At 33.3% G+C, this 24,952-nt stretch overlaps 2 protein-coding genes across 2 annotated transcripts in view; both read right to left on the bottom strand.

Annotated features, from left to right (window-relative positions):
• The window catches only part of LOC135836103 (protein O-linked-mannose beta-1,2-N-acetylglucosaminyltransferase 1-like), a 104,823-nt gene that overhangs the window by 75,881 nt on the left and 3,990 nt on the right, over positions 1–24,952 (bottom strand). The window lies entirely within an intron of this gene.
• On the bottom strand, positions 11,344–15,333 carry LOC135834090 (uncharacterized protein K02A2.6-like). The gene has a single exon (XM_065347926.1). It carries the CDS (start codon positions 15,331–15,333, stop codon positions 11,344–11,346), a length of 3,990 nt encoding a protein of 1,329 aa, XP_065203998.1.

Raw genomic sequence — 24,952 nt, forward strand, 5'->3', positions numbered from 1 at the left:
TATAAATTTTGGTAAATTGGTATAAACTTTGGTAAATTGGTATAAATTTTGGTAATTTGATAGATTCTGGTAAATTTTGGTAAATTTTGGTAAATTTTGGTAAATTGGTATAAATTTTGGTAATTTGGTAAATTTTTGGTAAATTGGTATATTTTGATAAATTGGTAAATTTCGGTAAATTGGTAAATTTTGAGGTAATGTCCGGTAAATTACTGAGGTAAATGTTGGTAAATTGCTGGGGGTTATTTAGAGCAAAGTCGGTTGATCTTGCGTACTGCGCAAGATGTTTTTTTTATTACTTATTATTTTTTTTTCTAAAGTAACAACCTAATTACCGTGAAAAATTTTGGGTTTAAACAGTTTTGAAAATGTCTTGGGGGGGGGGGTGTTCTGTCAAAATCAATATGGCCATTCAAGTTTACAGGGCACTTGCTTGAAGCGAGCTCTGGGCTATACGTCTCTTCTACATTATAAGAAAAAAAGGCACTGAATTTGATTTTGGATTTTTTCTACAACAATTTTCCTAAAACTAGAAAATCCAAAAGTCTACCGGAGGCTTCAGAGTCGCTCAAAATTATCTATCAATTATCATAAATTTTGGAAGGTAAAAATAGATCACAGTTGAACCACATTTCTCTGTACTTAAATTTAATCAAATTTCAATTTTTTCATGGTATTAGTAGGGGTAAATTTGAATATTCAAAAACTTTCCAAAAATCAAAAAAGGAAATTTAGCATCTGAAATTTGATCTGGTGGTGTATTTTTGGCTGTTCTTTCGATTTTTTCGTGTCTCTTAAAAATTATTTCCTGGGAATCAAGACACTTTCTCCGTGAAGTACAAATATTTTAATATAAAAATTGATTCAATTGAAAGCTCAGCAATTTCACAATTTTTCTTTGTCTGGTATAGATATTCGTAGGTACTATTTTTGCAAATTTGTATCGTATTGTACATATGAACACATGTGATCTAGGACAATAACGTAATGGTTCAGTTCGCACGGATGTTTATAAATTCACCAAGATTGTTCCCTCTCGTCTTACGTTAGATACATTACATTTCAACGCAGCATTCTGTTTCCTTAGATATTCGAAATATTTTAAAATAACCAACTCAGAACACAGCGCTGTCGTTGCAGTATCTCAAGAGTGATTTTAACCTCCTAAGTAAGTATATAATACCGTAAATTTTTTAACACCGACATAAATGCTAAATTTTTGTTTACTTAATTATAATGCGGATTTTGAAACCGGCGTTAATTCTGTTTGGTAGGTAATTTATTGCAATTTATGTACGTGTAAAGGCTTGTTTTACAACGTGTTATTTTTGGCTAAAATTACGATCATGGAGATTATAGTGTGGTATGTTTTTTTTTTTTATTGATATGACGGAAATACTGGGACATTGAAAAATGACTACGTTCGCGAGTAATTATAGTTACGTTCTTGTTGATTGTGAATTTTTTTTTTCACGAAAAGGCTATGCTTCTATAGGTCATTTTTTGAATTATTAGGTCGATTGAAAATATAATTATGTGTGTGTTCATTTTGGATTGATTTGTAAGATAAGGTTGAATTTAATAAAATTATATGTAGGTAGTAGGTAGGTACCTAATATACGCGTGCTTCTAAAGCAAAGTTAATGGTTCAATTATTCGACCAGCAAGCATCAGAATTAAATTTTGTACGTGTTTATAAATTAAAAAAAAAAAAAAGTCATGTCATATAGGTAGTGATTCTTTACATGCAATATTAAAGTCCAAGCCTCTGAGCTTTCAGCAAGCATATATTGTATAAAAATCAAATATTCTGCTGTTTTTCTGAATATCTACCAGCAAATCTGACCATATAGTCTACAGTCCAAGCGCAAAAAAGTGTCATTTGAGTTGACCATTTTGGGGGGGAAAAAAAAGAGTTGGCATTTCGTTAGTATCTTATTAACATTCAAGAAAATGGACATTTCGGATTTTTTGACTGGCACAATAGGGAGCTGGAGCCTCAAAACCCCCATTTTTCGAAGTTGGCGGGGGAAAAAAATTTTTTTTTAATTTGGTAGAGGACACTCTCCCGAGTATAGATATATACTTTTTTTGAGTTGGATTCCGGCACAGTTGCGTTCCAGAGCTGCATAAAGGCAATTTTTTGCCAATTTTGGCACTTTTTCACATAAAAACGACTCTGTAGAAGCAATACGGCCTGGGGGGAAAAAAATACGCACCTACATGATTGCATCCATTCATCCCACGCTGATAGAGACCAACTTTGTGAAAAACGGCCGGCACAATGACCCGCAGTGAATTTTCAAAGTTACGCATCCGGGTCATTTCATTAAAAAAAATGGACGTATGACATTTTGACAACGTGACCGTGCGACCAATCAAAGTGGGTTAAAATTTCGCGAGAAAACCGAAAATCTCAATGAAAATTTTTTTTGAGCGTCTCATGAAAATTTTGAGCTAAAAAATTGTATGAATAATTTCTCAGATAGGTACTTTTAGTCTGTTGTAACATGTGACCTATACATACAAAATGATTAAAATTTTGCGAGGAAACCGAAAATTTCAATGAAAATTTTTTTGAGTGTTTCATGAAAATTTTGAGCTAAAAAAATTGCATGAATCATTTCTAAAATACTTTCAAACTGTTGTAACAACCTAAGTATATGGAAGGGTTAAAATTTCGCGTGAAATACAAAGATTTGAATAGTTTTTTTTTCATGTATAGAAAGCAAAGCTCAACAATTTTGAGCCCCATGAGTCACATTAATTTTTCACTATTTATAACGAAGTAGGTACGTAATCCGACTTCTGATATAGGGTTGGAAATTCCATGTAAAACAACAAGATGTTGATGAAATTTGATTTTACTGATTTTCATAGATAGGTACCTAATATTTTTACTTTTATACTTATCATATTCCAAAAAATACCTACTAATTGTAGGAAAATGCAGACATAATGATTGTGTAAGTCAAAAGGTTGGCGATTAGGAATAGTTGGAGTAACGGATGATGCAATACGTGACTTTCTTGAGTGGTTCTTGTTCGTCAATGTTCAGAGCATAAAATAACATATAAACTGGACGGCACCAGTGCCACCTAGTGAACTACGATTGTGCCTGGTGGGGGTATCAAATTCGCCAAAATTTTGTGTCCGTTTTGTGTTGAGTTTACCAAACTGAAGCGATCTTGAGGATATTTCATTGAAAATACTGAACAATGTACCAGATTTTTGAGGCTCAAGATTGTTGAGATAAGCCTTTTATAAAAATCTATCCAAATCTTTACTTATATTTTACCCAAAACTTCAACCATTTCAAATAGGTCGCATGTTACAACAGACTGAAAATACTTGAGAAATGGTTAATACAATTTTTTACTGCAAAATTTTCATGAGATGCTCAATAAAAGTTTTCATTGAGATTTTCGGTTTTCTCGCGAAATTTTAATCCATTTGCATAGGTCGCATGTTACAACAGACTGATGGCATATGTACTTGAAAAATGATTCATGCAATTTTTTTAGCTCAAAATTTTCATGAAACACTCAAAAAAATTTTCATTGAAATTTTCGGTTTCCTCGCAAAATTTTAACCATTTTGTATAGGTCACATGTTACAACAGACTGAAAGTACCTAATTGAGAAATTATTCATACAATTGTTTAGCTCAAATTATTCATGAGATGCTCAAAAAAAATTTTCATTGAGATTTTCGGTTTTCTCGCGAAATTTTAACCCATTTGCATAGGTCGCATGTTACAACAGACTGATGGCATATGTACTTGAAAAATGATTCATGCAATTTTTTTAGCTCAAAATTTTCATGAAACACTCAAAAAAATTTTCATTGAAATTTTCGGTTTCCTCGCAAAATTTTAACCATTTTGTATAGGTCACATGTTACAACAGACTGAAAGTACCTAATTGAGAAATTATTCATACAATTGTTTAGCTCAAATTTTTCATGATATGCTCAAAAAAAATTTTCATCGAGATTTTCGGTTTTCTCGCGAAATTTTAACCCACTTTGATAGGTCGCACGGTCACGTTGTCAAAATGTCATACATCCATTTTTTTAAATGAAATGGCCCAGATGCGTAACTTTGAAAATTCACTGCGGGTCATTGTGCCGGCCGTTTTTCACAAAGTTGGTCTCTATCAGCGTGGGATGAATGGATGCAATCATGTAGGTGCGTATTTTTTTCCCCCCAGGCCGTATTGCTTCTACAGAGTCGTTTTTATGTGAAAAAGTGCCAAAATTGGCAAAAAATTGCCTTTATGCAGCTCTGGAACGCAACTGTGCCGGAATCCAACTCAAAAAAAGTATATATCTATACTCGGGAGAGTGTCCTCTACCAAATTAAAAAAAAATTTTTTTCCCCCCGCCAACTTCGAAAAATGGGGGTTTTGAGGCTCCAGCTCCCTATTGTGCCAGTCAAAAAATCCGAAATGTCCATTTTCTTGAATGTTAATAAGATACTAACGAAATGCCAACTCTTTTTTTTTCCCCCAAAAAAATTGAACTGTTTTCGGTTTCTAGAGCACTTTTTGGTGTTTGGACTGTAGACTAATATGTATAAGTACGTGTAGACTGTAGGTCTATTAAGTGGGTACTATAATTCGACGAGACACGATTTCCAACCAGCTATGGTACATACTACATACATAGGTAGTTGGATTGTATTACTCTGGAATACACCGCTGCATCGTAATCGATGGAATATTTCGTATTATACTGGAAATCTATTTTAAGCTCGCAATAATACCGTCGAAGTGAAAATTTCACAATATTGTTTCAAATGATAAATCTCGTTCGTTAGAAAGCTTTACTTAACACCTACATTTTAGTGTAAAATATCCACACGTTCTAAAATTCTAATCTACCGCACATTTTGTGCTGTTCTAAGCTATTCTTGAATTACTAGGTACCTACCTATATGCTTTTTCTAGCGCCAGTTAATGGTTGAGTTACGTTTAATTTTAAAAATCGTCGAATGTCTCCAAATTGTTAAGATTTTATTAATCGTGTGAATATTTTTGAGAAGCAGAGTTGTATATACTTGAGTAGGTACGTATATGAACAGACTACAATAAAGATAGCCCACTCTACGTAGGTTTATGCATAATCAGCTTAAAGCTATTGTTACTCCGTATTAATTTATTTTCTTTCAAACGTATTGTTATCGCTGAATTTGCAGATTTTTACGTGTTATGAAAATAGCGGTGATACCATTTTGGATCAAGGAATGATATTTTTAAATACCTAGGGCGGTAGGAATTGGTTTTTATTTCATTATGATTAGATAAACATTGGCGTAGGTAGTTCTGTGACTATATGACGTTGCTCTGACTTGAGAAATCAAAAGGTAAGCACGTTTAATATGTAGTATGATAAAAGAACTGTTTGAGCTCTCCGACTTCAAACTGTACGCATAAAACATAAATTTTTGGAAGTCTACGCGAAAATCTCTCAAACCAAATTTTTAACCATGCAAGTTGAATTTTTAAAAATTTGTAAAAAAAAACCGAAAGGAAAATCCTCAAAGGTCTATAGGTAAACATAATTTTTCTTTGCGGTCCCATGATAAGTGAAAAAGTTCAAATATCGTTCAGAAAAGTTGAAATTGATTCTCATTAATAATTCTTCAAATTGTACACTTCCCCTACACTGTCCTTCTCTCCCAAATACTTCGAGCTAAATTTTTTCGGAAATAGATTACTCATCTCTTTTCATACCGAAAATATTGCCGTTGATTACTTCATTGTCTAGATCTATTTTAGGTTGAAAATTATAAAGGAACCATTTTTATTCTGCTATTCATTGCTCGAAAAATTCTTTAGGGAAATGTTGGATGTACAGTACTGGAAAATGGTTTGCTACATTAAGGATTTCTGTCGAATTTATGACAGGATCCAATTTTCATGGAACCGAGTCGATAGCAACTCCTTCTGAAGCAATCTGAAGTTACTGGAGAAAAGTCTATATTTTTGCTGGAGGCTCCCCGGGTCATTTTGAAAATGGTGGCAATCAATTCGGTGGGTCAATCTTACAAGGGAACCTCATTTCAGGTGTCACACTCCGATTTGAACGGGACCGTGATTTTTAAAAGGGGCATAGTCTAAAACCCTCAAAACGAAATTTTCAGCTGCCCAAGTTCATTTTTCGATTTTTGGCGAATTTTTGAAAATTCAAAATTGACTGTTTTTGGCAAGTTATGCTTTTTTTAAAAAAAGTACGTACTTGATCAATAAAAATGGTCAAAATAAGTTCCAAAACTAGGTAATATTAATTACCCAAATCCAAATTTCACCATTTCCAGCCATTCTGGAGCTTCCAGCGCGATTTTTCAATTTTTCCAGAAGGCGTGAGTATGAAGTTGGGCAGCTAAAAATCGTATTGTATATTACACTCGACCTGTTTAACGAGTTTATCCACATTTGAGCTGATTTTGAGAGTAACACCTCAAGAGTGGTTTTTCGAGTTGTCACTCTCGCTTCAAAACGGCTGGAAATGGTAGAATTTTCGCTCCGGGGGTTAGTTCTTGAAGAAATACAGCGATTCGCACAAATTTCAAAAATTTCCTCACAAACTGTTATCTTTTGATTTTTTGGATTTTTTAATTTTGAAAAAAGCTGGTGAAAAAACCACTTTTAAGGCGTCACTCTCAAAATCGGCTCAACTGTGTATAAACTCGTTAAACAGGTTGAGTATAATATACAACTCGATTTTTAGCTACCCAACTTCATATTCACGCCTTCTGGCGCAAATTCAAAATTCTGGAGACATTGAAAAATCGCGCTGGAGGCTCCAGAATGGCTGGAAATGGTGAAATTTGGATTTGGGTAATTAATATTAGTTTTGGGACTTATTTTGACCATTTTTATTGATCAAGTACGTACTTTTTTAAACAAAAAGCATAAATTTCCAAAAACAGTAAATTTTGAATTTTCAAAAATTCGCCAAAAACCGAAAAATGAACTTGGGCAGCTGAAAATTTGGTTTTGGGGGTTTTAGACTATGCTCTTTCCAAAAATCGCGGTCCCGTTTAAATCGGAGTGTGTCACCTCAAGAGGTTCCCTTGTTAGTATAATAAACAAATTTTCAGACTTTTATCTCTATATTTACCATTTTTTTAAAGATTAATATGCCAGTAAGGTTTTCCCGCCATTTTTTAAAATCCGCCAAAAATTGAAAAAATCAACTTAAGCACTTGATTACTAAGCGTGATAGATAAATATGTAAATGGAGCCAAGTGGTTAACGAGAAATAGCTTACACATTCCATAAATTATCTACACAGTCATATGCATTCTTAATATGATACGTACATATTATGCTTTCATCTTTTTTACCATCCTCAATGATAAATATTGTTGAATCTAAATGGCAGGTCGGAAAATTTAACGATAGCCTAAGTCAGATTGAAATAAGCTATCTATGTATCATGGGCAGAATTCATTAGCAGTATTATTCTAAATATTTTATTTTTAATTGTACGTAAGTAAGTAGGTAATTACGGCAATTTTTCCAAATAATTCGTTTACGTATACTAGGTATAGAAACAGTTAAGTAGCTACTAAAAAATTTTCATCCTAGTGCTAATCAAACGACCGAATACCTACAGTAGACACTAACGAAAGTTCATTTACCTACTCGTATTTCCTTTTTGAGAGTTTCTAATTAGTGATGTAGGTACGTAAACAAACGGGTCATTGTCATCGTATTACGACATGATTTAGACGACAACGACAACAACATACATGCTTTTCGATCTCCTGAACTGATTAGTGAAGGTTTCAAGCCGTTTTGGAGTAAATTATATTGAGCTATATTAGACCTACAACAAATTCAAATCAACTATTCTGATAGCTTTCTTCGATACATTGAGACTCAAATTTTTGAATCCAATTTCTCCAGTTCAACTTTTAAAATCAAAAAACCGTTGAAGGCTCCACAGTCTACAATAGCTTGAGATAAAGCATTAAACTGATTATGGACATCGAAAAAAGAATATAAAATTCGATTTGGTCGATTTTTTTTTCAAAAATTTGTCAAAAATCTAATAACGAAATTAAATATTAAAATCTTGGCAATAAGTACGGCAGATGATATGATATGTACAATTTCTAAAGCTCTGAAAACTTAAAAATTTTCCTCAAGACCTTTGTAAAAAAAATTTTTTTGAAACTTAACTCGCTACAAGTCAAATTGTTCATTTTTCAAACATTGCATTATTCCCAAATCGGAAGCACTTGCCAGAGACATTTGATAGGACACCCTGTATAGCATAAGAACATACGTATGGGTACTTAGACTTACACGCACAGGCTTCAGTCGTAATTCCAAACCCCCTAATCACCTTTATTCAGCAATCTCATAACTAGAGAGAATCCTCAACATAACAATAAGGCATAATTTAAAATCACAAATTGAAACACTTTTCTCCGCAACCTCTCATCCGAGACTTGAAGAAGGGCAGTTTTTTTGTACACGAAAGAAAAAAACGGAAGTAAATTTTAGCATAAAAGTGGTAAAATTTGAACTAATGTACTTTTTTTTCAGCCTTATTCGCCTAAACCACAGCTTGGATTTAAGAGTTGTAATACTGTACATGCGATTGTATAAGATTTTAAAAATCTGGAAAAAAAGAAAGAGTAAGAGCAGAGCCGCGAGGTGTTTTCCCTAAGGCTGTCGAGAGACTCTCGCACGCGCTAAGAAAAAAAGAAATGAACATAAAGTATTCTTATTTTTTTAAAAATTCATTCGCGATGATCATTTAAAACGCTCTTGGAAATATTTTTTTAACGATCCCCCGCAAGAAAACATTTTTATTGCTGACACGGCTTTTAAAAGAAAGAGAAAAAGAAGCAAAAGTAAAAAATCTTAAAAGTAACATTTTAGTATTTTAATCATCAAAATTGTTTTCCTCATAGCGAGGAAACTCTTACATGGTGAAATATTCGTTTGAATGTGAAATATAGCGGCAAGTTTTGCCAGTGTACAAGTTTTAATAGCACTTTCGGTAACTACCACGCGCCATTCTTTTATTCTCTTTTCCACAGGTGAAAATCATACAAAATATTATAGGTACAATTGCAATAAATCGCATTAAAATGGCATTATTACCACCGTTGTGAGTTATACACATACATTGAAGCTGCGTATTCTCGCTCACTAAACAACTTAATATTATGATATATTATTCGGTAATAAAATAAACACTCTGTTATTAAATGCTATTTAGCTTTAAATTTTACGACAAAGGTGCCACCTTTGAGTATATAGCGCCATATCCTTTCACATTAAAAATGTTGGGGAACATTTTCTCAACGATATCATTTTCATATTGCGAGCGAAAAAAACGTTTCATTGTGATTGAATTATTATTATATTATTAAAAAGGATAAAAATATGCGAAGCTGGTTTCCTACCTAACACGTTAACGGAATAATTAATGAATTTTCAAATAACAAAAATAAAGAACTCGCCAGTAGTCTAAAGAAAAAAGAAGAAAAAAAAACAAAAAACACCAAAGTAAGTAATATAAACTCGATGATTTATTTAATAAGAACTAATGCTTGTAATTTGAAAATAAAAATATTACTTTAAAGTAGAAGTTTTTAGTCTAAAAATAAAAAGAAAACCGAGTCAAGTCGAGAGAAAATACTTGCAAATATATTCCGCGCTATAACTACGGTCTATACTGTAAAGTTTGTACGATTTTCTGAATTTTAAAGAATTTTTTCGCCATTGTATAAGTTGAAAATACGGTCCTAACTCGGCTTTTAAATATCCTTACGATTTTGCCTGAATGTGTAAGGGAAAAAAATCCCAAGTGTCGTGTAAGCCTCTGATTTTGTTGAGCAGTCCGATAAGTCCTGTATAGTTAAAAACATATTATCGCGTTCTACGAAATTCTTCCTTTAAACCTGCCGCCCCATACAAATTCACAGTATACTCGCGAAACTTATGTACCAAAACTGATTCGATGAAAGCGCAGATTTAAAAGATAACGCCACCAGAATTTATTCTTGTAACGTCTTTTCCACAAAACGATTTCGATTTTTTTTCCTACGCACTTAAATTTAATAAGTATAACGTATTTTTGCTCGGCATCCCCTGCTACAGACCTATTTAGGATTAGATAATTTTTTTCTTTTTCCAGTAACGATTTTCAAACGACGTGCATCGTACGAAGTGCTTGTTTGGGAGCCCAGGGGAGATGATAAATGGTTGCAGACCCTCGCTTCCTTTTCCAACCCTGCATGTATCGGAAATACGAGTACATACAAGTGAGAAGGTATATTTTATTTCTTTGCAGTGCCTGCATGATGATTATCTATCTATTGCATTATGGACAAATTTTATTTTATTTTATTTTAAATTGAAACTGAAAAATGAAGAGTGTGAGATGCTTGGCTAAATAGGATTAAACATATAGGTACCTAGACCTACTTAGTGGTTTTTTAAAATGAACTACATATCAACTATCATCGATTTAAAAAATTGAGAATCCGAAGATTTTCTCTCAAAAAAAGGTACCTACATCTCAGGCAAAAAATTGAGGCAGCTACAAGGATTTATAGTGACAGAATAATATCGAAACTAGCATAAATTTTAAAGGATAGATCGCGAAAAAAAACTCAAAGAATTTGGACTTGATTCAAAGGAGAGTTTTATTTTGAGTTGAAAGTCTCTCAGAAATAAATTTTAGCTCAGAAGATTTCCTCTGAAAGATGATACAAGCCCTCTAAGAGAGGAAATTTTGGAAGAAAAGTGGTCAACAATTTACAACATTTTTTAGAAGTTTTGAAGTTGGCAATATATAGCTCATTTAATGCGAAATTTCGAAGAATAAATATTTTCGATGGGTACAAATTAAAAATAGGTGCCCAAAAATAAACGAACGGCAAATTTTCAACTACTTACAATTAGTAGAACACTTGAAGTGGTTTCAGGTTTTGACGAAAATAGCCCAGATCGACAAAGAATCCTAAATCCCATTAAATGTGCAACTTTTTTAAAAACACATTTTTTTTTAGAATTTCAATTTTGAAATAAACAAAATCAAACAGGCATGGGGAGCGATGCGAGGGGAAAAGCTTGCAAAAATTCATGTTCAGAGAAAAACAAAAGTATATTTTTTTGGTTTAAACATGTTTTGAAGTTGATAAAACGTACTCGAAGAAAACGGACAAACGAACCACATCGGAGATGTTTATTTAAGCAAGAATAGTACATGACTGATTTGATATTTTTAAAACTAAGATACGCCATACGGCATGAGTAATCTAGCTAAACTACTAAGATAAGAATATGCTGACGACATAACAACTCTTCCCCTCTAAGAAGGCTGAAACCACTGGGGCTGTCGACGAATACGTGATGATCGACGCACTGCCGGCTGAGGCTGGATGGGCAATTCGGGCTCAGCTTGATCAGGTATAATTGGTGCAGAATCAGGCGCAGGATCATCGATCAAAATTGCAGAATTGAATTCATCCAAATTGGTTCGGCAAAGATGATTTATATGACGGCGATGAGTTTTACCGCCAGATATAACGAGGTAAACTACATTTCCCAGTTTACCAGAAATGGATCCAACTTCCCATTTTTTAGGACCACGAAATAGGCGAAATTTAACTTTTTCACCTTCACAAAATTCTCTTTTCGACAGTTGAGAATTTTGCTCAAATTTGGAAATCGGTTTGACCGCAGAAATTACAGTTCGCATTTTTCGCCCAAACATCAATTCGAAAGGCGATTTTCCATTGGACAAAGGTGCACGGCGATATGAACGTAGGACCGCTTGTAGACGTTTGAAAAAAGGACCATTTCGGGTGCATTTTAAGCCTTTTTTAACAATTTGCACGAATCGTTCAGCTTGCCCATTTGACTGAGGATGATAACTCGGAGATGTCAGATGATGTATGCAATTTTGGCGAAAATATTCCCTCAGTTCTTCTGAAACAAACTGAGGCCCATTATCACTGACAGCAACCTCAGGTAAACCAAAACGTGAGAAACATTTCTCAAAACATTCGATGACTTGAGCAGAATTTGTAGACTTGACAACGAAAACTTCAGGCCATTTTGCATAGGCATCAACGATTATAAGCAGATTGGTATTTTCAATTTCTCCAAAATCGAAATGAATACGTTGCCATGGTTGGGAGGGGGGCAGCCACGGATGAGAAACACATTTTGACGGATTTTTAGCATTTTGGTCACAACTGGCACAAGATCTGACCATATCTTCGATGTCATGATCTATACCAGGCCAATACACATAACTTCGAGCAAGACTTTTACATTTCACCATACCAAGATGACCTTGGTGCAATTCGGTGAGAACACGTTGACGCAGTTTTTCAGGAATGTATACTCGATCATTACGAAGAATACAGTTGTCTTGAAGTGAGTATTGAGCCAATTCAGCAGTTTTCATGTGGCAGGGCTCTTCCCCTCGTAACTGGCGAAGCAGGGTGGCAGATGATGTCTCAGCTAACGTTTCAGCTCCAATTTCAGCTGCTTTGACAGGAAGCGAATGTAATAAATTTGTATAGCACCAAGCGGGGACATCAATTTGATTCGAATTTGCAATTTGGCAAGGAAACCGAGATGCGAAGTCAGCATTTTTATTGTCTTCACTTCGGCGATAACGAATTTCGTAATCAAACCCTTGCAAAAATAGTGCATAATGCAACAAACGAGTAGCACTCAACGATGGCTTGGCAGCATGAGCAGCAAGAATTGAAGTTAAGGGTTTGCAATCGGTGAATAAAATGAATTTTCGTCCAAAAAGGTAATTGAAAAAACGTTTAACAGCCCAGTAAATTGCAAGACTCTCACGATCAAGTTGAGAATATCGGCGCTCTGTTTCTGTTAAAGTGCGAGAAACGAAAGCAATTGGGCGCTCACCTTCGCGAAATTGATGACTCAGCACAGCTCCAATAGCGTAAGGGGACGCATCAGTAGACAAAATTAATGGTTTAGCAGGATCGAAGTGGCATAAAACACGTTCTGAGGCAATTTCTTTTTTAATGAGCTGGAAAGCTTGCTCACATTCGTCTGACCAATCAAATTTTGCATTTTTCCGAGTCAGAGCATTTAGAGGTGCGAATTTATCACTGAAATTTGGCACAAAACGAGAATAATAACCTACTAATCCTTCAAAGGACTTCAATTCAGTGACGTTCGTAGGTCGTTTGGCATTCAAAATTAGATCAATTTTTTCAGTGGTCTTATGGATTCCATTTTTATCCACAACAAAACCCAAAAATTTCAAGTGATCTGTCAAAAAATCGCATTTTGATTTATTCAAACGTAAATTATTTTCTCTGCATATTTCGAAAAATTTACGCATTCGCGCCAAATGCTCAGCAGCAGTTTTTGACGAAATTTTTCCATCATCAAAAAACCATTTACACCATTTTAAACCTTTGAAAATACTTTCAATAAAACGTTGCCATTTAGCAGGGGCGCATTGCAAACCATAATTCAAACTTGTAACGTAAAAAAGACCTTTCGGAGTATTGACAGTCAATAATTTGGAACAAGCCTCGGAAACACCAAGAAGCATGTAGGCTTCTTTAATATCGAACTTTGAAAAATGCACACAGTTCGCAAAATCTTGAAGTATTTCCTCTTCTATATTTGGTATAGGATACTCTTCAGGTATTATGGCTTTATTTATCGTTACACTGTAATCGCCAACTAATCTAATCTTACCATTAGATTTGATAACTGGTACAATCGGCGTTGCCCACTCGGATGACTCAGCAGGCACATATATACCGGCGGCAACTAGGCGATCAATTTCTTTATCAACTGCCTCGCGGAGAGCAAAAGGAACAGTACGTGCGCGACAGAAGACTGGAGTTGCGTCAGCTTTCAATTTAAAGTCAGCACAATAATTCGGCACTTTGGTTATGTTATCAGAGAACAACTCCGAGAACTCTGATACTAATTTGTCAATTTCGCTTTTTAAATTTAAATTCACAGAAACGCTTATCTTGTTTGTTTCTATGAACTCACGAATATCAATATTCATAGGCAGAAGCCAATCGCGACCAATAACGGAGTCATAATCGCCTTGAACGACGCGCAATACTTGGCGATATGATTTCCCTTTGAAGTTAACATGCACTGGAATATATCCACGAATTCGCACTATACCACGATCATAAGTTTTTAAAACGAATTTGCATGGTCGCAATTTTTCACTAAGATTGAGCTCACGAAATGTTTTCTCCGAAATTAGAGTGAAACCAGAACCGCAATCTGCTTCAAATTTGACAGCTTTTCCCTCAACTTGCACATCGATGAAAATTTTGGGAGGGGGTGGATCATCTCCATCAGCAATTGTAGGTAAATTTTCTTCACCAAGCTGCCCAATATCAACTACGTTACATGATTTATTTTCAGCCGCAGGTTTTTGAATTTCTAATAATTCTTTCCTACTTTTTCCGCAAACAGTGTTGAGATGACCAACCTTTTGGCAGGAACTGCAAACAGCATTTTTATGACGACAATCCGGAGCTTTGTGGTTTTTCTTCCCACAACGGTAGCAGATAACGACCATATTTGGAGTAAAATTTGATTTCGACGAATTGGCATGAGAAGCACCAGGATTTGTAGAATTTGAATTGGAATTTGAAGCATAATTCTTTGAACCATTCGACTTTTTCTTCTGGAAGTGTTTTTTATTAACTCGTTCATTGACTCGATTTACAGAAGATGACTCTGAGGCTTTGACATTTGGTGCATTAAAATGGTCAACGCCTTTGGTAGCTTGTTCAGAAGCAACAGCTTTTGCAACGACATCTTTCAAGGCCAATTTTGGAGTAGCAAAGCAATATTTTTGTAAAGTACCGTCATTGGTACCACCAATAATTTGAGCTTTCAATTCTTCATCAAGACGCGTTTGATCAGCAAAATTGCAGTCTCGAGACAATTCCTTCAATGAAGCATAAAACGAGTTGAAAGACTCACCATCTTTTTGCTTTCTGTGGCGAAAAATATGACGTGCAACGTCCTCCAAAGGTGCTGGATGATAATGATCGGTAAGCAATTTCGTCAATTTATCATAATCCAAGTCCTTTGGATTTGCGGGAGCTGCTAAGCGTCGGGCAAGGGCAAAAATTTCGGCACCAGCACTTGCAATGAAGAATTTTGGCTTTTGAAGATCAGTAATTCCTAGGCAATCGATGTAGCAGTTGAAACGATCGAGGTAACTTGCAAAATCCTCAACCGCAGCATTGAATTCGGCAAAAAGAGCAGGAAAACCGTTTGTAGCCATAACTTTTTCAGCACGTTTTTTCTTTTTAGTCATTTATCATCACGAACAAATAAAAAAATAATGCGCAAAATCGCGAAGATTTGTAAATTAAATTGGGATACACGCACTTGAGGATCCCATCCTCGTCGCCACTAAAACGTACTCGAAGAAAACGGACAAACGAACCACATCGGAGATGTTTATTTAAGCAAGAATAGTACATGACTGATTTGATATTTTTAAAACTAAGATACGCCATACGGCATGAGTAATCTAGCTAAACTACTAAGATAAGAATATGCTGACGACATAACAGTTGAATAATAAATCTTTAGACAGTCGAAAAAAATCCACAAAAGGTATAGAAAAATTCTAATTTATTTCTTTATAAAACCACATCAAGAATAGGTAGGTATACAACTTAAATCTGTATACCTACATATACTTAAGTATTATGAATAAAACCAAGTTGATAAAAAATTATCGAAATCGTACGAAATGGTTCATATGAAAAGTTTGCCACTGCATAAAAAGTTGCTAAAAAATATGACGAAAATGTTGTTGAAGCATAACTAAGTGAAATCTGTTTGAATTTTTTGGTCCAGTTCATAAATTTTTATTGGGAAAAAAATCTTGACTTTTTAGTAACGTGAGAAGAGATGAAAATAACAAATATCTAAGTAAGTTATGAATTTTCGTTAAATTTGAAATTTCTGAAAATGCTCCATTTCTTCGAGATTTCAAATACCTAAATGTCATCATTTTTTTTCTTTGTCACTTTAACAATTATTATTCTTACAAAAAGGTACACGTTTCGTAGCCTATAAAAAATTTCATTCCTCCATCTTTGCGATATTTTCGTTTTCGAGTTCTTTTTTTTGCTCGAAAATTTTTTGCCTTCAATTTAATTTATTTAAGCAGGTATCATAAAATTTTTTCTAACTCAAAACTTCACACACTGCCTAAATTTCCAAGCTTTTAAATATGACATTGTTACCAGTTACAGGTGTTTTTTGCACTTCCATAGGTCTAAAGATGTAATTATTTTTCTAGAGAAATGATCATCTTGAAAGTAAAAAACTATATTGGCCTAAAAAAATCGGGAATTTTCAAACGTGAAATAAAAATCTTCGAGGTACACTGTCTTATTCGATTCAATTTTACACGACATGAAGCGAATAATACAAGCAGTTTAAACGAAAAGCACATAAATCTGCAACTTTTCGTTAATTTCGTTGTAATGCAATTAAGGAAACGTATTTTCGGAATTATTCATTTTGTCATGTTTTCGCGAATAAAATTCTGCAACGTTTAAAATAATGTGCGAAATTTTCTTCCTGTTTGTATGTTAAATTTCTTCAACTTTTGACACTATACGGAGGAAGCAAAAGTATCACCATTTGTACCAAGTAAAGTAGATATACGCGCATATAAAATGACGTTATTTAAATTACGTAAGTTTTGTATACTTAAACAGATTACCATCAAATTAGAGAAATTTTCAACCGGGTTGAAAAATTTATCAGGCGACATTAACGAGTAATTTGCCTACCATTTGCGTTAAGTATGCATGATTTTGCCATAAGTGGAATGAATTTAAGTTTTAAATGTAGGTATAAGTGTGCGAATAGTGTACGAAATATTTCAAGGTAGGTAATATGAAAGTTCAAAGTCCACTTTCATCACTCGAAACGCCCCCGATGACGTCACGATGTCGTTGTTTTTTTTTGTCGACGTTACGATGACATTTACTGACCGATGATGGAGTGGGAGGGACGGGGAGGGGAGGGGAGGAGGAATTTTGGCGGGAAATTATTTTTTGAAATTCCTTACCTGAAATGTCCCTTACACTACTTGTAGGATAGGATTTCTGGTGTAACATTTTGTGGTACCCATTTAGGATTGAAGAGATTGAGGGGGGAATAAGGAGATCGACTCAATGAGCACGAAATTCGGACAATTTGAGGATTGAATCAGGCCTGTATTTAAAATTTGGCAATTTCTGTAAACAAAGTGAAGATAACTGCTCAAATGGTTCATGTCTTGGGATTTGCAGTAAAAAAAAAAAAAAAAAAAAAAAAAAATATGGTAACCAACGTTATAAGAAACATTAATGATTTTTCAAGAAAATAATTTCCTTTTCCAAATAGTTAGGTCAACTCCACTTTTCGCTCGAATTATCTACCGTACCTTTAAATTCATTTTCTCATTCAATCCATTGATTCATCACTTCGTAGGCAATTACATAATATAATTCTCCCCCCTCAATCATAACTAATGAATTAAATCCACATCTGCAGTATAACTATAGCATGAATAAATAAATTATTTCGTTCATGTTACGCATCTGGAGAAAAAAAAACCAAACAACAACAAATACGTAGGATAGACTTGTTATTGCATAACCTGTGTAGGTGAGATTGATTTAGGTATCTAATCATTCAGTTGTGCGTTTTTCATCAATAAGGAAACAATATCAATTGTCATCGTTGAACTCGAAATGGTTTTCAAATATTTGCCTCTGGTTCTTTTAAATGGTTAACGAGTAAAATTAAACGGATTTGTTTACAATAGTGGACTATACCTACCTATTACATGGTAAATATATATTCTTCAGCGTGAAATAAAATTCTAAACTTAGATAACCTGTTGGTTCTCACAGTGAGCTGTAGGAATAACGTGCAAAATGTCAATAATTTCCGAGCATTCGTCAGTAAGGTATAAGGTTGGAAGGTAGGTATAAGTAGGGTAAGGTAGGTACACGCATTTGAAAAGAATTCATAATGATGGTTTACTGCGCAGAGTTGTATTTACATACACATATGTATACGAGAAATGAATCGTTGCAAATGTTTGTTGCTGACATTTATTCGAATATCTACTTATGTAGGTATTGGATCAGATGAAAAAGGATAGGATAAGGAGACATTTTCCCACTTAAAGCATATAAGGAAGAACTGCTACTGAATACGAGGAACAATATTTATACGCATTTTAGATTTTAAAACGTTTGTACGAATGTAAAGGAGAATTCTAGATATCTACTCGTATGAAATTTATCCTCATAACAATTTTCTTTCAGTATTTGAAATCAAAATTCGTTTCCTCAGATGAATTTCTTGGCTAATGAAAACAAAATTTTGAAAATTCATTATATTAATTATTTGTCAGTGTATGGTGAGAATCCCTCAATTCACAAATCTGAGGATTTACGAGACACCCTGTAGCTATAATGCTTTACTATGTATTTTGAAAGTAAGCTCTCTCTTTCCAACAAAAAAATGGGTGTCTAATAAATTTACAAATTAAATGTTCAGCAAAGCAGTTGAAATTTTCAGACATCATCATCTCCAATTCTTCTTAGTCATGGTTTCTCGTTCTTTTATGTAATAAAGTAAAGGACCTGCCACCTGTCTGATCAATTTAAGGTAGGTAGATATTTATAAAATCTTCATCAATCTTTAAAAAAATTTTAGTTTTGCAAACAATTTTGAAATTATTAATTTTAAATGCATACGATGAGCTTTTCTTGAGGTCAAAATAATTTTGTTCTCTCAAAATACGTAAAATAATTCATTCCACCAAAAAATCTGCAAATGTGCTTCCAGTTGGATTGATTTTCATATTCAGCTAAAATTTTTTAAAAATTGTAAAACAATTTTGTTTGAATTTTTAAAAACATTTTTATTGTCAGTCTTCTTCTTTTAAATGAGAAGAATAGAACATAGAAAATACTACCAATCTTTAGAGTATGCTAAGGTAGTACGGCCGAGGGAGTGTCAAATATAAGCACTGATCAAAGTAATAGGCTCTAAGGTTCATTTTTGGCTTTTCCAGAGCATAGGTACTTACACCTACCTAATTTGAAGTTTCTGGAAAATATTGAAAAATTGCCAGAGGCTCCAGAATGGCCCCAAACCACTAAATGTTGATGTGTAAAAGTTGAATTTAAGGAATTTCATTTCGTAAAAAATTTAAAAATCACCTTCATAAAAACAGTTTTTTTTTAAATTTTCAAAAATGCTCCAAAAATGAAATTTGGGATCCAAAATTTTGATTACGGGAGTTTTAAAACATTCTCTTTTGATCTAGTCTGGTTTCGTTCAAATTGGAGAGTGCCAGTTCAAAAGGATCCCTCATAAAAATGAGAAGAAAATTTGTAATAATTTCATTTTTCAATCCATTTCCCCCTCCACGTCCACTCCTTTTACTAAACTGAGCAATCATTTTATATTTTTTCGCAAATGTGGGTACTTAGGTAGACATCACCTGCATGAATCCCGATCTTATAATACCTATAAAAGAAAGTATAAAACTTGACCTTACAAATTAAAAAAAAGAAAAATGTATGTACCTACAACACGCCAACTTCAATTTAGTTCACAAAACACATTGTGATCGACTGATCGAATATTATTCGTGTCAAGTAAGAGTAAAATTCAACTTTATGATCAAACGAAAACGAGTACTTAATTATCGGCGGATTATTTTATGAATAATAAAATATTGACACCTACTTATTGAACTCACGATTCCACGAAACAGAAGCAGTGATGCTAGGTAGGTATTAATTTTTCCTCGTTTTAAATACGTAGGTGGTACTTAACTAAGACGCATACGTTTAAATTAGGTAGGTACTCCAATTAATACAATATGTACATAATATATAAGTCATATATCATCGTATTCGCGCAGTGTCTGAAAAATCTTTTGAGAGTAAAATAATGAAGATTTATGCAACTGAGGAACTACAAATCTTTGATATGAAAGTATTAATACGAATGCTTGCGCGAAGGGAAATTTTTTTCGGAATTTGAAAAGCTATGATGGGGAGTATGTGAGAAGTACCTACTACATTGAGAATTCAATTTCCTTCGAATTGGCGAAAATAAATCGACTACCTACCTAATCCAAATACAGGCTGTTTTAATTTCATTTTAGTTTATTTATCAGTCGACATGATAGCTTTATTAATGAGAAAAACTTTCCTTCTTATATATTTTCATTCAAACGGTTTAACGCGTGTAAAGAGTTGTATATCTCGTTCATCATCATCGTAGTAAGTACCTATAAAAAAGAATTTCCTTCAAGAATTGAAAAATAGCGTGTCACCTTTCAACGTTCGATATTACTCTTTCTCAACTTGTAGAAAATTACAACGTCGTCGCGAGTATTTCAAAATAAATATTTTCATTGCATTATGGTATATGTGAAACGTGTATGTGAGAGTATAGTATGTGTACATTGGACGTATATGGCAAAAGATATAGCATACGATTTAGGACGAGAGGCGAAGAAAAGAGGAAAAAACTTGATAATAATCCTTAGCATGAAAACTATATACTTTATCGACCCTGTAACATAAGGAAGTGAAAAGTCAACTATACGTGTGCCTCAAAGTTACAACTTTTCAAAACCTAGCCATAGCCAATGAAAGAGAGAGAAAAAAATTCAAAAACATAATTAAGTAGATAGGGAGCGAAATAAAAAAAAAATGTGATTTATGTATTCTATGACATTGCGTTAGCAGTCAAAGTGAGAAAAAAAAGAAACTTAATATTGATTTATGAAAATAAATGTTGATGAGTTTCATTTTTTGTTGAGCGGTCGTTAACGGTGCAAGAAAGTTTTCCAGCTACCGGTTCATTGAACGTGCATAAACAATGTGCAAGGATAAAAGAAAAATCTACGTCCGACACAAGAAACAAGTCGAGAAATTTGGACATATTATTTTCTATCTGTTTTTCCGTTTGTTTTTTTTTTCAAGCCGAAATTTACGCAGGTACGAGGATACAAAGGAATAAAGTTTTTGATAAAAAATGATGCAGCCGGTGATGTTGATTATTGACGTTGGCGTTAAAAACGTTGCGAAAGCGCGACGTCCGTTTAAGAAATGTTACAAAAATATTTGCATCGTATTTATAAAAAAATCATTAATAAAAAATTTTCATTTTTCATGTCAACGGCTGACTTTTCAATTTCGTCAACGAGAGAACGCGAGTTTTTCCAGCAGCAGCAGTATGATGAGGCTTTAGCATACGTATACCATACCTATAGAAATACATAGATCGACCTACCTATAAAGACAGATGGAAAAAATCACCCGAATGAAAAATTATATAATGTAAATAATTTCAGAGACGATAAAATCGCTAATCAACTTCGAAACGCGATTAACTTATAATAGGTATGTATCATTAATGTTTTCAAAGAATGGGGCATCATCGATCGTTAATTTCAACCAATTATTCAAACTTTAATTCGATAAGGAAAAAAGCTACCTAATGAACTGGACAATTGTTTAGCCCCCTATATATTTTTTTATTTTCTTTGTTGAAAATTACGTTAATTTGAATCGAATATTTTTCTTTTTAATCGTATAACTTCGAAATCGTGGCGGTGTCTGCGTATTTAATTACTGAAATTATCACGTTTATAAATACAAATTAAAACAAGAAAAAGGCAAAATAAATCTGCATAGATTCTTTCATCGATGTATAATTGAATTTTATGCTGAAGAAATCTGATTTAACGCTTCGTATTGTGCGAGAACGATTTTAATTAAAATATTTAAACGCGAATTACAATCGTTCAAAATGCTTAATTGTATGGTTAATGATCGATTTTAGATACGATTTTATACAAGGTGTCTCATAATTTATTTTATCAAATTTTTAGGGAACTGATCTAATTTTTTGAGATATTTTCACTGGCAAAAACTCGATTTAAATAATTAATTCACGAAACAGTGAAAATCAAAAATCAAAAAATTGCATTTATACTTAAATCACATGATCTCCATTCCTTTAGAAATGACTTTCAATTTTTTTATTCAAAAAACCTGGAAATTAATTTGTGATTTATATACCTGAAAATTTAGTCTCCTCTTCACGTAATTCATCGAGTTAATTACTTAAAAGTTATCTCAAAGAATGAATAGGCATGTAAGTCATTACAAGAAATAAAACGTAGGATTTCAAATTGAAGAGTTCATCAAATCCAATATCTACGACATAAATCAGCCCTTAGGGGTAGGAGAATATGCGAAAATAAAGAGGTAGACATTATACCCTCTTAATCAAAATTTTAAAGAATTGACAAATTAGGATACTCATTATGAGAAATATTGGGTGAAAGAAATGCTCACGAGAAAAATGGCTAGGTACATATAGAAAAAAAATTAACAATTTATAAATTTTCAAAAAAATGAAAAAAAATGTGAAAAATTTTAAAATTTTGACCAGAAAAGTGAAAAAAATGAAGGAATTTTTAGATTTTGAGTACCTATACCTACCTAAAGGTTAAAATATTGTCTTTTTTTAAAAAATACTAAGCAGTTTTTTTGTAGGTGTCAACATTTTTAAATCAGCAATTATGATGTTTTCTCATATTATTTTTCTTTAAAAAAATCAAAAAATGGATCTTTATGGATACTTTTTTGCAATTTGAAGTGTGATAGACATTTTATGGACACCATGTAGGTAGGTAGGTATTTTATTTGACTGCCACTAAAAACTTTGTTTCTACCTGGTGTAAAGTTATTTTAAAATTTTTACCATGTTCCTGCTCGAAAAAGGTAAAGAATAAACCACCAAAAGGACCCGTTAATTGAACACTTTCGTAAACGAAATACACTGCGGTTAACCCATTTTACCACATGGGTTTTTTCATCGCGAAAAAGATTTACAAATTTAAATTATAAAAAGTGATTTGTGCTAACGAGTATTGAAACGTTTCCCGTTGAAAGTTTTAAATAATTTTTCCCAACTTGGCGAATTTTTCGTAAGCAAAAACTTAATTCGAAATGTTATCTAGAGTTTCTAAATGATGTAATGTTTTCGACGGTGAAAAAAACAACAACAAGAGTACCTACCCAACTACATGGTATGGTACATTTGAAAAATTCGTTACTAACACTAAAAAAAAAAAAAAAAAAAAAAAAAATGCAAGGAACGCTCTCTCCATTAGAATAATTCCGCTAATACTTTGTCTCGCACTTTGAAATAACTCTTCTTTTTTAAAAATCCGATCGAAGAAATGTTTAAAAATGCATATTTTCAAAGGGAAAAATGTACTTATATAAATTCATAGAAGTTGGAATGGTATCATTATTCATTTGCGGTATACAGTATTGAATTTAATTGTACGCTTCTTATTACGGATACTCGATTACGTCTTTCTTTTCTTTTTTCCGTGTCCCATGAAACTCATTTCGTATCCGTTTACAACTTGGCGAAACCTTAATGACAGTACAATAATTTGAAAGCTTTGAAACAAGCCGCAAGAAATTGAATTTAAAAATTATCTTTGAAGTGAGCGATTTTTTTTCAAACTGGGATAATTCGACGAGACCGTAGAAATGTTTCCCTTACATTTCGATATTCGATTCAGTATCATTGATGAGTTGATATAGGGTGTTCGAAAAATGCAATTCAACATGCAGACGACATTCGAGTATGGAGCATTTTTTACTCGAGGAACGCCCATTATGTGGCCGTATTGACGATTCTAATGATCGAATTTGAATGTCAGCGAATTCGGTTCCAGCCTTTTTTCTGTTTTTTGTCTAAACCACGTTTTTTTTTTTCAATTCGACAAATCTTTACAACATCGAAGTACATGTTGGAAATTTATCGAAAGGTATTTTTATCCGTCCAATGAGTACCTACTATGAAAGCAACTAAGCTTTTATAATTTTTTTTTTTTTGCAAATAACATTGACTCGCCCACTACTTTACTAACGTAGGTAGAGGTACCTACCTAATTCAAGTGATGTGGAAAACTTCCCTATCATTTTTAACATTCAACCAACTGAAGTTATGCAGATGAGCAGAAGATGGTTATTTTGAGTTCGTAGTTTTGTTTTAGTGGAATTTTTTTGACGGCTTAAAATTTCATTTTATTTAATTTTTCGTCATTATTGTTCTCACTGCTTTTGTCTTTTCACGTGAAAAAAGTTGTGCTGTTCGTATTTTAAGGGAGAAATTTGCCTCGAAAAATCATTAAGGAAAATGAATTCGTATTACTCAAAATACAATTTAAATCTGCACCAGGTGAATTAACTTGGTGATTAATCGTGTTTCGTAATTTGTATTTTATTTGATTGGCATTTTGACTTTTCTTGTGAGTTGTAGTCGAATTCAAAAAAACTTTTGAGATCTCTGAGCTCGTCATTTCAGCAGATTCCTGCATCAAAACAGAACCCGAAGGATTTAATTATGATTTTTCGAGCATACAAGTAAAAAGTGAAATCAAATTCACTTTGAATTTTATTGATTCCGATACCCACATTTTTTATAACAATCAGTCTGGTTTTTGCATTCAAAATGTACGCGAATAAATTTTATGTTTTTATTTTTATAACCATCGCGATAGTTGTGGATTTATTAAATTACCGGAAAATCACGCCGGTAATAAGTACAGTGTTAATGAAGCCTCGAAATGACGAACTGGGTTAAATATAACGGAAAAGAGCTGCTATGGTAACTTGTTCAATTTTCTCGCCTTCATCATTATATAGGTATGGTATAGGTATTCTATGTATGTACTTCTACCTACGACAAAGTGTGCGTGTGTTGCGCGCGTATGATGGAAAATTGTGTAATCTTTTGAAGTGAATTTAACAACTTTATCATTTCGTTCTACCACCTTTTCTCTCGATACTCCTACAAAA

Source organism: Planococcus citri, chromosome 2 (genome assembly GCF_950023065.1).
Source record: "Planococcus citri chromosome 2, ihPlaCitr1.1, whole genome shotgun sequence".
In the NCBI taxonomy this organism is placed as follows: Eukaryota; Metazoa; Arthropoda; class Insecta; order Hemiptera; family Pseudococcidae; genus Planococcus; species Planococcus citri.